General features: G+C 40.5%; 1 protein-coding gene across 2 annotated transcripts; it reads right to left on the reverse strand.

The window, feature by feature from the left end:
* Positions 1 to 212: 212 nt before the first annotated feature.
* On the reverse strand, positions 213 to 10,110 carry AK3 (adenylate kinase 3). Of its 2 annotated transcripts, XR_010443076.1 has the most exons (6): positions 9,803 to 10,080; positions 5,492 to 5,611; positions 3,289 to 3,461; positions 2,475 to 2,592; positions 1,499 to 1,617; positions 223 to 561 (listed from the first exon to the last, which is right to left on the reverse strand). XR_010443076.1 is itself a non-coding variant. In XM_064735947.1 (5 exons), exons 1-5 carry the CDS (start codon positions 9,948 to 9,950, stop codon positions 438 to 440), a joined length of 684 nt encoding a protein of 227 aa, XP_064592017.1. In that variant the 5' UTR covers positions 9,951 to 10,110; the 3' UTR covers positions 213 to 437. The 2 variants fall into 2 exon arrangements, 1 of the variants encoding a protein (XP_064592017.1); XM_064735947.1 differs by lacking the exon at positions 2,475 to 2,592 and having other exon boundaries at positions 213 to 561; positions 9,803 to 10,110.
* Positions 10,111 to 12,502: the final 2,392 nt, after the last annotated feature.

Consider the following 12,502-nt stretch of genomic DNA (forward strand, 5'->3'; position numbering starts at 1 on the left):
GTAGACCAGTCATCATTGTTCTTCACAGCTTCTGGCTAGCTCCAGCTAGGCAAATGTTCAAGGAAATGTGCTTGCATGTTCTTGTCATTGCTTTATTTACTGATTGAGTAAACCAGTCAATGTGCTTTCTAATTAAGATGTATTCTGAAATGTGTTTCCTTTATCAATCAATATTGCAAATGTGTTTGCCAAATAAGAGACACAAGAGTACTGGCTTTTGTTAAGGACAATTACTGTATTTTTGAAATTAGGTATATTTAATAAAAAAAAATACAGCATTGAAGTGGTAACCACAGGCAACAAAATTTAGTGTAATTTAAGGACAGTACTGGACTTAAATTATTGATGAGTCTGGTAGACTACTTGGACAAATCCTTGATTGCAGAATCTCATGTAATTGGGAGTGAGCTATGACAGATAAGAAGTTTGACCCATTTTCACCTGGGGTTGGTAGCATCTTTCTGGCTCACATCTGGCAACTTGGTTTGAAGGAAAGCATAGATATGTGGCCAGATCTTATTGGTTTCTGTTCCAGAAAATGATTTCAATAACCCTTTTTTCCTAAGGAAGAAAAAATAAGAAAGCATTACAAATGTCAAATTGTTTAATTGTTCCAAAATCTCCACCTCACTTGAAGATTACCCTGGCGGGAGTGTGAAAATATGCATGTGATGTAACACCAAGAAAGCTGTAGCATTGGAAATGCAGGCTGGACATTGATTTCTGCTCAACAGTCCTGGAAGAATACAATGAAGGGTGGTGAATGTGAAAATACAAAAAGGACAACCATTGATGTTGTCAGAGTCTGATTTCTTTGTCTAGGTAAGGTAAGACTAGAGCTCTACATGGTGACCTGCTACGAATCAGCAGTATGATGCTTGCAGCTTTACATTAGGAGAAACATTGTGTATAATTTTGATTCTTAAAAGAACTAGTAATTTATTTCCACTCCACAATGCAAATGACAATTCTGAATTAGCTACTTATTCCTAAAGAGTCTTGCTAGCTGTGTCCAGTCACAGTCCTGTTCTTAGAACAGCCACATATAAATCCTCACTAACAGTTTCTCTATTTGTGTATGGCTTCTTGACCCCTTGCACTTATTAGCAGTGTTCTACTTATACATCCAGAAAACAAAATATTGTAAATTCTTGCAAAAGAAGGAACTGTCTGTTACTTCACCCACCAGAGCTGTTGTTGCTCATACCAGTACTATGGAGGTATTGAGTAATGCATAGCATTCTTTATGAAGTTGAATGTGGCTGGCTGCAATGGCAGGTTATATTACCACACAGGTTCCAGGAGGTCTCATGCAGCCCTGGAAAATCATACTCATTCTGCTGGGTTGATTTCTGACTGAGTTCATGAAAGCTACACAGCTACTCACACCACACTCGCTGTTGTGGTATAATATATTCTGTAGCAGAGAGATCTATTCATCACTATGCTGATGCACAGTAATATTTTGGAATGTGGAACAACAGACTTTACTACTCACCGATAATATTCTAGGACGGGTTTTGTTTGTGCATCATAAGCCTGGAGCCTCTTGCTGACAGTCTCTGGCTTGTCATCATCACGCTGAACAAGGGGCTCGCCAGTAATGTCATCAATGCCCTAATCATGGTTAAAAGCAAATACCAGAGTATACTTTTTACTTCTCTTTAAGCATACTTTATGTAATTTTCTATTGAAATTATGATCAATTTCCACTTAATCAGGATGTAGATTTCTGCTTATAAAGAGAAGGTGCTGCATGTGTTCTTGTCTGGAATGTTAAGTTGTTGACTTTCCAGTAAAACAGTCTGTCAGTTAAAAATGTTTTTTCAGTATTGCCAATGAATATTAGATCATAGTAACTTGACTAATTTGACTAATTTGTCCTCTGGAACATTCACAGAACGTGGGGAATGTGAAGACAAAACCTTCATGTACAAGAAGAAACAATACTGTTGGTAATACATTCCTGTATAACAAGAAATAAGAGACCAATTGGACCTTCATTTGACAACACTAAAATGGGAAAAGGAGTTAATGGCCCTTTGATTTTAAGTTGCAAGATAGAAGAGTTATTATTTAACAGCAGCTGTACAAAAAATTGGCGTGAGAGTCAGTTGAAGCTTTCCCTACAGAGGTAGGGACCTAATGTGTGAATGTTCCTACTAAGTAAGCAAGCATTTTGCAGGTTTATTAAGATAATAGAGACAACTGTATTTCACCTGTTTAGCTCTATTCCATGTTTTCAATTTAAGTATTGCAGTCCACTGTGTTGTGGTAAGTCTGCTAATTAGTGAAAGGTAAGACAGATCCTAAACAGCAAAGCTCTGGCAGCTGAAGCCTACTCTGGTAAGTCTGAGAATTCTCTGTTCCATCTTGCCTGTGCTTTTCTGCAATTGAAAATAACCATGACTTTAAGCACCTTGTTTTAAACAAAACAAAGGTAATATTTTCAGTTGCTCACTTCCAGTGCTTACCTGGTATTTCAAGCTGGCCTCTTTTCCTGCAACACTGAAATTCGAAAGCTCCAGAGCCTGCTGCATATATCTGATGTAAATTAATAGAGCTTCCAAGTGAAATGTGATGCCACAACAGCTAAGTTATGTAGAGTTAAGGATAAAATACAGTTTTAGCTGAATTGCACTAAAGCAAATTGTTCTTGAAAAAATTTAAGGTAACAACGTACAGTCTTTATCTTCAATCTTCTTTTTAGGATATCTCAAGTCATAAAAATCTGTTAAAAATTAATCTGTTGAAAAGCTTCCCTGACTTGAAAGTTTCTACATCCAGTTTTGCAATACTGCAGCTCTTCCCTTGAAAATACCCATCTTGGTTAAATATAAACACAGGGAAAGCATTAAGTGGATTCCTCTGACTAGTTTCCTATATATAAAGCATTACTCCTCTGGAGGAAGGAAAAGAAATCTACATTTTGGACTTTACAGGCTGCAAACAGGCTAAGACCATGCCCAGATCCTGTGCCAGTACACAAGGCAGACAGTATTCCAGATCAGTGAACAGCTTTAACAAGTGCTTACAAAACATCATGGTGTTCTGCTCTGCAGGGGACAAATAACATTGTCCAACACCTTGAGGTTCTGCGAGGTCACTAACATACCCTCAATACCAGCACGGTGTTAACAGAAAGATTCTGCACTCCCAAGAAATGAGATGAGCCTTTATGTTCTGAGCTGCTGTGTTTTGAAACCCATTATGCAAACAGTATTTTACTGCAGCTAGCAAACACAATGCAGTAATTATTTAGTGCCAACAGCAATGTATATTGCTTACCTGTACTTTGGGAGGACTGAATTCAAGATTGTAAACTCTGCCACTGGCAGGGTGGATCCAGCGTGCTGTAAGCCGACACTTTATGGTCTCAAATGGCACGTCTAGGTCAATCACAGTGTCTATGTGACATTCTTTATCGAGCGCTTCTGCCTGAGCAACTGTTCTGGGGAAACCTTTTTAAAGGAAACAACTTCATAAAATTCTGAAAGCAGAATTATAGCAAAAATTACCTGGATTGAGTCATTAAAGAAAATAATTGTTACACGGCAAAAAAACCAAAAAGCATTGTCATGTTCTATAAAGATGGAAGAGACATTAGATTTTCCAATATCTTTCATTATGTCATGGCATTTTAACTTTTTAAATGCCTCCCAGCTTTTATTTCTTCATTTCAGCTAATAATCTTCCCAAGACTGCAAAAAATAAGTGCAAAAAGACCCTGTATTTATATATACACCATATACCACTACACTGAATAAAAGCACTGTATACACATTTGGAATAATAAAACATCCAGTGAAGAGTTTCCCTCAGAACCACCTAGAAACATTTGTGATGTATCTTACTTTCAGAGCTGTGTAAGTCTGGCTTAAGGTGGTGGCCATTACAAACTTGTTTTATTCAGTTGCAGTAAGCCAAATCTATTTACCAGAAGCAGTACAGGATTTAGAAGGCTTGTGAAAGTTTTAGTATATCAAACTGCCCTCAGATATGATGACTGTGAGAACACTCAGGCTGATCAGGAATCTGTCTTTTCACTTCAAAGGTGCTGCATTTTTCCCCCTTAACTCTGTGGCTCCCTACTCTATGCCTTAAACTATTAGATAATCTAGTGGAACTTAAGAGGGGTGCAGTGGGAACAAAGAACAAGAAAGGCAACATCTCCACAAAGAATCTGAAATGAAGTATTGAGCAAAGACAATCAGTGTTCAAAGCTACTGCAGAACATGCTATTGTGTCCTATACTCAGTGGAACAGTTCCTCTCCTCAAAAAGCTCTAGAATAGTCTCATTTTCTTCAGTAGTTTCTAATTTGCATCATACTGTACAAGTAAACTTCTTCATAAAGGCAAGTACCGATAGACACAAACTTAAGAAACTCTTGCATAGTGTTGATCTGTCCATTGCATGAGTAAGGAAAAACATTACAAAAAGACAGAGTTTATTAACTCAGACCAAGTCCTTGCTTGTGCATTAAGTCTTTTGCACCTGGCTTGCATCACAGTCATGAGCTGCCCTCATTCTATTTCTCACACATTCACATTATTGCATGAAAGTGCTTCTAAATGGTGAGAGCAGAGGAAGAGCTGGGTCTGCAACACTGATGTTGAACACTGTTCAACACTGAACTTCTGTTCTTTCTTACTATTAGCAGCCACCATGTTTCTAAGTTATGCAGCTGGAAATTTGCTTTTGCTTTGGACTGAGTAATGAGAAAATTCCTCAGCAAATTGAAGTGCTTTTAGGAAAGCATTTCATTGAAATGGAACTGACATTTTCTACATAGTGTTCTCTCTCTACAGAAAAAGATCTGCAAGAGATGATGAATTACGAAGATTCCAGGAACACAGAGAAAAGTGCTCTAGATTATACAGCATGTAAATCTAAATGGATTATACCCACAGACACATATGACTCAGACTGCTACATCTGCTATGACTCCAGAAGCCACCAACCTGTTGTAAGGCAGTAAATGGGTGTTTGGCTAAGTTAACATGCAAGCAGTTCAGCAGCTCTAGTTTGAGCTAACTGACCCCATCTGTTTGTTCTGCATTGCAGTTACCAAATTTAAGATTATGGGTTAACATTTAAACAGAACAGTGTTGTTCCTGTGAAGCCCATTATGCCAGAGCTATCCCTAGAGTAATTCACTGGGTCTCATTACAAATGCTGATGCAGACAAACTTTCTGCTGCAATGCCTATTTTAATGGGGAAATACTATATGAATTATCATAAAAAATACCAGAATTGCCAGTTTTGAAATTTTTCTGTAGTGTTGAACTACCCTTTTTAACATGAGTTAAATATCCCTGTAATGTTCTGAGGGCAGGGTACATCCAAAGCATTTGTCAGCCAAAGAAACTGGGGCAGACTATCTGCTGAAAGTTTCACAACAAGCTGGCTACCAGCTACCAAAGCAGTCCCAAGTTTTCCAGAGCAGATTTTCTCTCCATATATAGTGATATCCAACATGATAACTTACCATCCAATAGCCAGTTGTACTGGTCTAAACCTTTGATCTCATTCAGCATTAGTTGTGTCATGATGTGATCTGGAATAAGCTGCCCTTGGTCAATGTAGGACTTGGCAAGGATTCCCACTTCTGCAAAAGTAAAAGTTGGATTACACTATCTCTGACCTCCAGCAAGTGAGAAAAAGCTACAAGCCTGCAAAAAAATTGTTTTGATCGGGTGACAGAGAAAAGTTGTAAACAAGATAGACAGCATGCTTACCAAAATTAAAAAATATCAAGATGATCAACTAGGATCTGACCATACAAATACATATCAGATTAATTAGATCCACCTGTAGGGCAAAACACACACCCTCTAAGTAAATTTACTAGTATGTATTTGAAATATGAAGTTCTAAAAACTAAAGTGAGGAGAGGCCGTTAACCAAGAGTCTTCAAAATAAAAAATAGAAAGGAAACAAGTTTATTAAGATATCAGCCCTCAGACTTCCTGAAAAAAAAAGTTTATTTTCTTAGCTTAGTGGCCAGTTATTAACTTACACTTAGGCTTCATTACAAATATAAATGCCTTTGACAGTATGCAGTGGGACATGCTTGCCAGATATGTGTTTTTATGATTACTAGAGTGGCAAGAGAGTGTTTATAGATAGTGTACACTATTTATGGGAGTATACAGACACTAGTATTTTCCCATGGAACTGACTAACATTTAGTACCAGTCATTTATCCCACTGGCTCACTAAAATCCCATCCACGCATTGTCGTTCCAGCTGTCACACTATGCTCCTACATGGCAGGCAGTAGCCTGCTGTAGTTCACCCAAATCATGCATATAGCCAGGAAGAAATTCAGTTGCCTGGGTTGTGTCCTTGGCACAAAGTTGCCATATCTTTAATTTATAAAGCAATTACCCAATTCTGTTACGTAACCCAGAATTGCAGCCAGACTGGTTTTATTGTGGGTCTGCAGAAGCCTTTACTTGCAACCAGTAAAGGTCTAGTTACAGAAAACTAAAGAGAGAATGAGATGGATGGAGATATCCAGGCAGATATGACCACTTTCAGCAGAAAGCCAGACCCATCACTCAGTGGATGAAATGTACAACAGGACAGAGGCCCTTCTTCAGGTGAGGCAACTGAAAAGCAGTACATACCCCAAATAATGCAAATAGGATTTGCATTTGGTGATGAGAAAAAAAAAAAAAAAAAAAGAACAATTTTCCCTTCCTGGCTGTTCACATCTGTAGTCAGGCTTTGAAAAGTACAAAGACCATTTAGAAACAGGCACTGCGCACCTTGTCCAGACTTCAAAACATGCTCACTATATGGAAAAGAGTCAGACTGTGGTGCCTGAGTCCTCCAGCACATCACAAACTGGAAAGAAGATGACTGTCTGTCTGTGTACAAAGTGTCTCTTCCCTACCTCCCTTCTTCATATCTTTTTTTATTATTCTGGTGTGCTTTGAACCATGTACCCTGAAAAAGTGGGTTGAGAGAAGGAATAAATCATGTCTAGATAGTTTAATGTGTACTTGATGCTTGGCTCTGCTACTGATTTATGTTGCAGCATTGCTCTAGCCACAAGAATCTAAAAATATTTGCAAGACAAGGTTCACAGGGAGCAATTCTAACTTACTTTAGAAAGATTCGTGAGTTTTTGGGCCAGAAATGTTTAGAATATGGCAAGCCATTATTAGACTAACAGAGCTTGAAAAACACTGGCTTTTGCCTCCCTTTACAGAACTCAGGTAATTTAGAAAGTCGCTATTAAGCGAAAACACAGGCAGAAGCATACACAAATAGTCATATATATGCACTAGCTCAGAGCAGGTTCCCCCCCCCCACCCTCCACTCCTGCTGTTGGGAGTGGGATTTCATGGGGTTTTGTAGGTTTTATTTGGCTTAGGGTTTTTTACAGGCTGGATCTGAAACCATAAAGGCATGGCAATCTTCAGAATTACAGGTAACACAGGTTTCTTTCCTTTGTAGGTGATGACAGGTATCCATGTTCCATGGCTTTACAAAGGATCAGCAGGTTCTAACCACATTACAGCAGTCAAGCTCTAGCCATACCAGACAATAATTACCTTAGCATTAGAGAAGTGGTCACAGACTCTCCACTGTCCAAAAGAACATGATAATAACTGCAGAATGATAAGAACACTCATCTTCAACAGGACTTTTCAACAATGTCCATTTTCACAAGACACCAAATAGAAAATTTGCACCATATAGCTACTGTTAGCTATGTCTAATTTTCCAAGGCCTTTAACTGCCCATCTTAGTGTAACTCCTTTCCCAAAGAACTGGAAATTGCAGGACTCTTCTGCTGTCGTCAAAACTCATGGATCTTTGCCTTGACTGAATTTGTCTAGGCTGTCTGAGTTGCCTCTCAGTTGTTCTCCTGTTTTCAGTGTACTACCTAGTCCTCCTACCTCATACTTCGTCTCAACCCTCTGGGAACCATTACTGAAACTAGTGACTGACATTCAATGAAATTGCAAGAGCTTCATCTAGGTTTGCTAGTGAATGAGAAACTCTCTAGCAGATTCTAGAGAGTAAATTCTGTTCTGTTCTGTAAATTCTAGTAAATTCTGCTGTAGCTAATTTAGAGCAAACTTCACCTCTTAAGCTGTCCACTGACTTCTTTCCTTATATTCTGGTTTTTAATGTCTCTGCTAAACTTCCATTTCACATGTTTGCTCTCCTTCCTCTGTCCAACCCACCTAGAATTCTTTGCATAATCACTTCTCTGCATCACTTCAGGATCCCAGCTCAATTCAAGCAATATGATATTTCCACTTGGAATTTCCTCTTCTAGCACAACCTTTAGCATGATTCTGGTGCTCTGTGGTCTTGCACAAAACCGAAAGTATTTAGTAAACATTTTAAATCTCAAAACACTTGGTAAAATAACATTTCCTTTGTTTTCTTGGAATGGCTACCCACCACATCTTCCACTGAAAGTTCATAACAGAACAGTTTTGTGACCCTCTGTAAATAAAAACATATGATAGAAACCAAATAGAAATAGCATGAATATGATCAGGTCTGTCTACACAGGTGTACTCCTCACAAATTCTTAACTTACAGTATCTATAATATCAACTACAGTAAAGTCAGTCGTTGTACTGAAGTCATTATCCTTACTGAGTAAATAAAGTCTGTCTGAAGACATGGGAATCACATCACAGCTGCTTCACCTTCAAACATGCTTATGAGTATTCCAAAACTGAGACTGCCAGTTGCCTTGGCATAATACTGAAGTGATACTTACACAAGTGAATGGAATATTCTACAGCTTGAAGTTGTTGGAAATAATAATACTTCATGACGCACAGCCTGAGATGGTTCTTTCAAGGCTTTTCACCCCACCATATAGAAAAGCAGATGTGGAAGTCAGGAGGGAACCTTCCATATTGCAAAAGTCCACCAGAGAGAGGGACTGTGGTATCTCAGCTGAGGCCAGAGGCCAAGCTAGACCTATTCAGCAAGAGTAATTAGTATATTTATCTAGTATAAGCATCACTGTATGTAAATACAGACCTTGCTGAAACCTAATCATGATATAAATTCATAAGACAATAATAATTTTAAAAGCTATGCAGTTTGAAAATTTTGCACATTGTTTTTGTTTTGGTTTTTTGTTTTTGAAAGCATCACTATGTTATGCCTGCCAGCTCAGGACTAGGCATAATTTTGGAATAGGTGTTAACAATTCCAGGTACCCCTACTTCTAGCCATCAAATGAACATCCAAAAAAAATCTGATCGCCCAAAACCCCTCCTCTGGATCTGCCTGTTAAAAGATGTGAATATTTTTCTCTTTTAAGATGCTTCCAGCTGGAGAAGCTATCAGAACTATTAGAAACATGTACAAAAACCACTGAGCGCTTACTAAAAGCACCCAAGACAAGGAAGCAATGAGGTGAAACACAACAACGGAAACAGGACAACCCCGTCCACTTTCATGAAGAGGCTGGCAAGTGTCAGAGTGTGGAGGACCCAGGGCTGCAGATTTGAGGCCCACTTCGGTGGCCGCTGGCCTCCAGAAGAGCTGTGTGAAGTCACCCCGCCTCTGCCTGCGCGGCGGGCAGAGGAGATGGGGAGATGGGGAGCAGCAAACCCCATTAGGGAAGCGCCCTCCCTTTTCGGAGGGGAAGGGCAGGAATGCGTGTTGGGAGCGTGTGTCCCTTCCCGGAGCGGAGTTGTGTCACGCCGAGCTCCCGCGGCGCTGTGAGGGGACCGTTCCGGCGGGACGGGGACAGGAGGAGGGGCCGTCGCCGCCGCGCACACATCCCCACCCGCGTCCCCGCGCCCACCTGTCTTCTTCTGCATGTTGTCCCTCAGCAGGTCGCCGCTGGAGAGGTGCTTCACGCCGAAGTGCTTGATAATCCGAGCGGAGATGGTGCCTTTCCCGGAGCCCGGCGGCCCCATGATGATGGCGCGCAGCAGCGGCCGCACCACCATGCTGTCCCGCTGTGCCCGCTGCTCCGGCCGCGGGCGCGCAGGGGCGCGGCAGGATCGCGGCCGGATCGCGGCGGGAGCGCCGCCTTCCCGGGGAGCGCCGCCTTCTCGGGGAGCGCCGCCTCGCCCCGCCGGCCGGCCCGGGCCGGTCCTCCCTGGGAACGGCGACGGCAGCTTCTCCGGCTGTCAATCAGGGGCGGGAAGGAAAGATCCTTTATGTAAGTGCACGGGGGGAGGGAGGGATAAATTAATAACGATAATAAAAAGATAAATGAAGAAAATTGGATCTTAGAGCGTCGCATCAGGCCGCATTTAGGCATCACTGTTCAACCGGCCATGACCAGCTTCCCCGCACCCCTCAGCCCAGCAGGCCCATTTTGGCTGCTTCCTAAGCCGTCAGCTTCTGCTCCCCCTCAGATACAGAGAATCAAAAAGTCGTTTGGTTTGGGAAAGACCTTAAGGGTCACCGAGCCCAACAAGTAATCCAGCTTTGCTAGTCCATCCCTAAACCATGCCCCAAATTGACACAAGCCCACGTTTTAAGTATCCCCAGAAATGGTGACTCCACCACTTCCCAAACTGAACTAGGACGTGGCTCCTTACCTGGCTGTCACCTAATGACCGCTTGGCTACTGGCACTGTCACTGCACTGCCCAGGTGCCCTTTGCTGTGCTCTCACCCCCATGCAGCAGCCCTGCTCTTGCTGATCTCTCACAAATAAGCTCCCACTGTCTAGCAGCAGGCAGCTGTGTTTTAATGAGCTGGGCCTGAGTTTTGTTTATGACACTTGAATGTGAACAACTGCAGGTTGTCCTTGTTCTCAGTAGTGTTCTTCCAAACACCAAGATGTCCTTTCCCACAGAAATGATTTGGTGATCCTCAGCTACATCAGAACACAATATTTTGGCCAAAACATTAGATTGTCCCATTTCCTGAGCATTCACAGTCATGTCCACAGCAGGAGAAGTGGGTCTTTCTGCTAGAGGTTCTGGAGATGCTGATGGATCTCAATCACAGTCCCAGAAAGGACACAATGGAAAAGTGAGCAGAAAGCAGAGCTAGGGTCAAAATATCAATTAAATTCAACTTCCTGGTTTAAAACATTGTTTCATTTCAATAGTTTTACACTGAATCAACTAATGCCATAAGAAAATATTCAAATGACTGTTTGGTATTTTGAAACAGTACAGAGGTAAGAATATAGCCCCCAAACTCCCCAGTCAATAAAATTAATTGCCTTAACAATTAAGTAGGAAGGCACTGGCTTAGCTCATAGAGCTTACTCTGAGCACAAGTCTCATTATCCTGAGAAATGAGAACCTTCAAAAATGAACATGATAGTATCTCTATTCCAGATTGTACTAGGACACCAAGAGTTAAACATTTGGGGCTTTAGCAGTGTTCCCAGGGCAACATATCAGTCTGCCAAAGCACCACAGCCTTAAACAAAATTTGGCAGCAAAGGCCCATTAAATGTTAGAAGCCAAACAGTACATTTTAAGCTCCATGCTTCAGAGACTTCTGAATGGCTGAAGTCCACAAAATGTGTTGCTAAATCTTCCTAAAGCAAATATATGGGAAAATGGAAGGTATTGTATGAAATATGTATCCAGCAAATAACTAGACTTGTCAGAGAGATCATTAAATCTAATCTCCAATGCCACCATGCATAAAAAGCAGCAATAATTTATCTGCCTGATAAAAAGGAAGCCTGATGTTCTGCCTCTCTACAGGCCTATTGAGCAGCTCAGAAATCCAGACAGGAATGCTAAGACAATCCCTTTGTTAAAACTATTTAGAACCTCTCTGAACTTCATAACAGATTCATGAGGAAGGGGTGGAAAAGAAAAAAAAGGCACTTCTCCCACACACACAGGTTCTTACTAACCTATGGCCTTTGCAGAACTGAAGTGGGTACTTAGATTACAGAAAATAGGTAGTAAAAGAAATTATTGTTCCCATTTCCTTGGCTATCTTTCCTGAAGTCCAAACCTCACTCTAGTAGTTTTGTGAGTAGTTGTGACATACTGAGAAGTGGAAAAGTAAATAATGGAAGAAATAGGGTCAATGGTTCACTGGTTTGTATACAAGTCTTTATACAGCTATTCTGTATTTACAGACATGCAAGTGTTTTTTTGGCAGCCTCATTATGATGTTTGGAAAATGACATTTCATCATCTTCATTCAGACTTAATTATTCACATCTTAACAGAGTAGTCAATGTTTATGTAACACAACTTGCACTATATATTATATAATATATTATATATATTAATTTTTTCACACATTTAATGTACTGGTATAAATTAAAAACTTAACTCTTGCTTAGTGAGTACAGAAGTAACCCTCATGGTGACTGACTAGTAATCAAAATCTTGTTTCAAACAAATCCAAATGTTCTTACTAATAAATAATCTTTCATATTACTCAGCATTTTTTCAAACATAAGAGATGATCTGAAGAGGCTTTTTAGGCCTTAAACCATGAGGAGAGTTTCTGTCAGGTATGCTCCTTGGAGATCTGAGTCCTTTTTTCTGAGTTTGATACAGAATTCT

The sequence above is a fragment of the Zonotrichia leucophrys genome, chromosome Z (assembly GCF_028769735.1).
Source record: "Zonotrichia leucophrys gambelii isolate GWCS_2022_RI chromosome Z, RI_Zleu_2.0, whole genome shotgun sequence".
NCBI classification, from domain to species: domain Eukaryota; kingdom Metazoa; phylum Chordata; class Aves; order Passeriformes; family Passerellidae; genus Zonotrichia; species Zonotrichia leucophrys.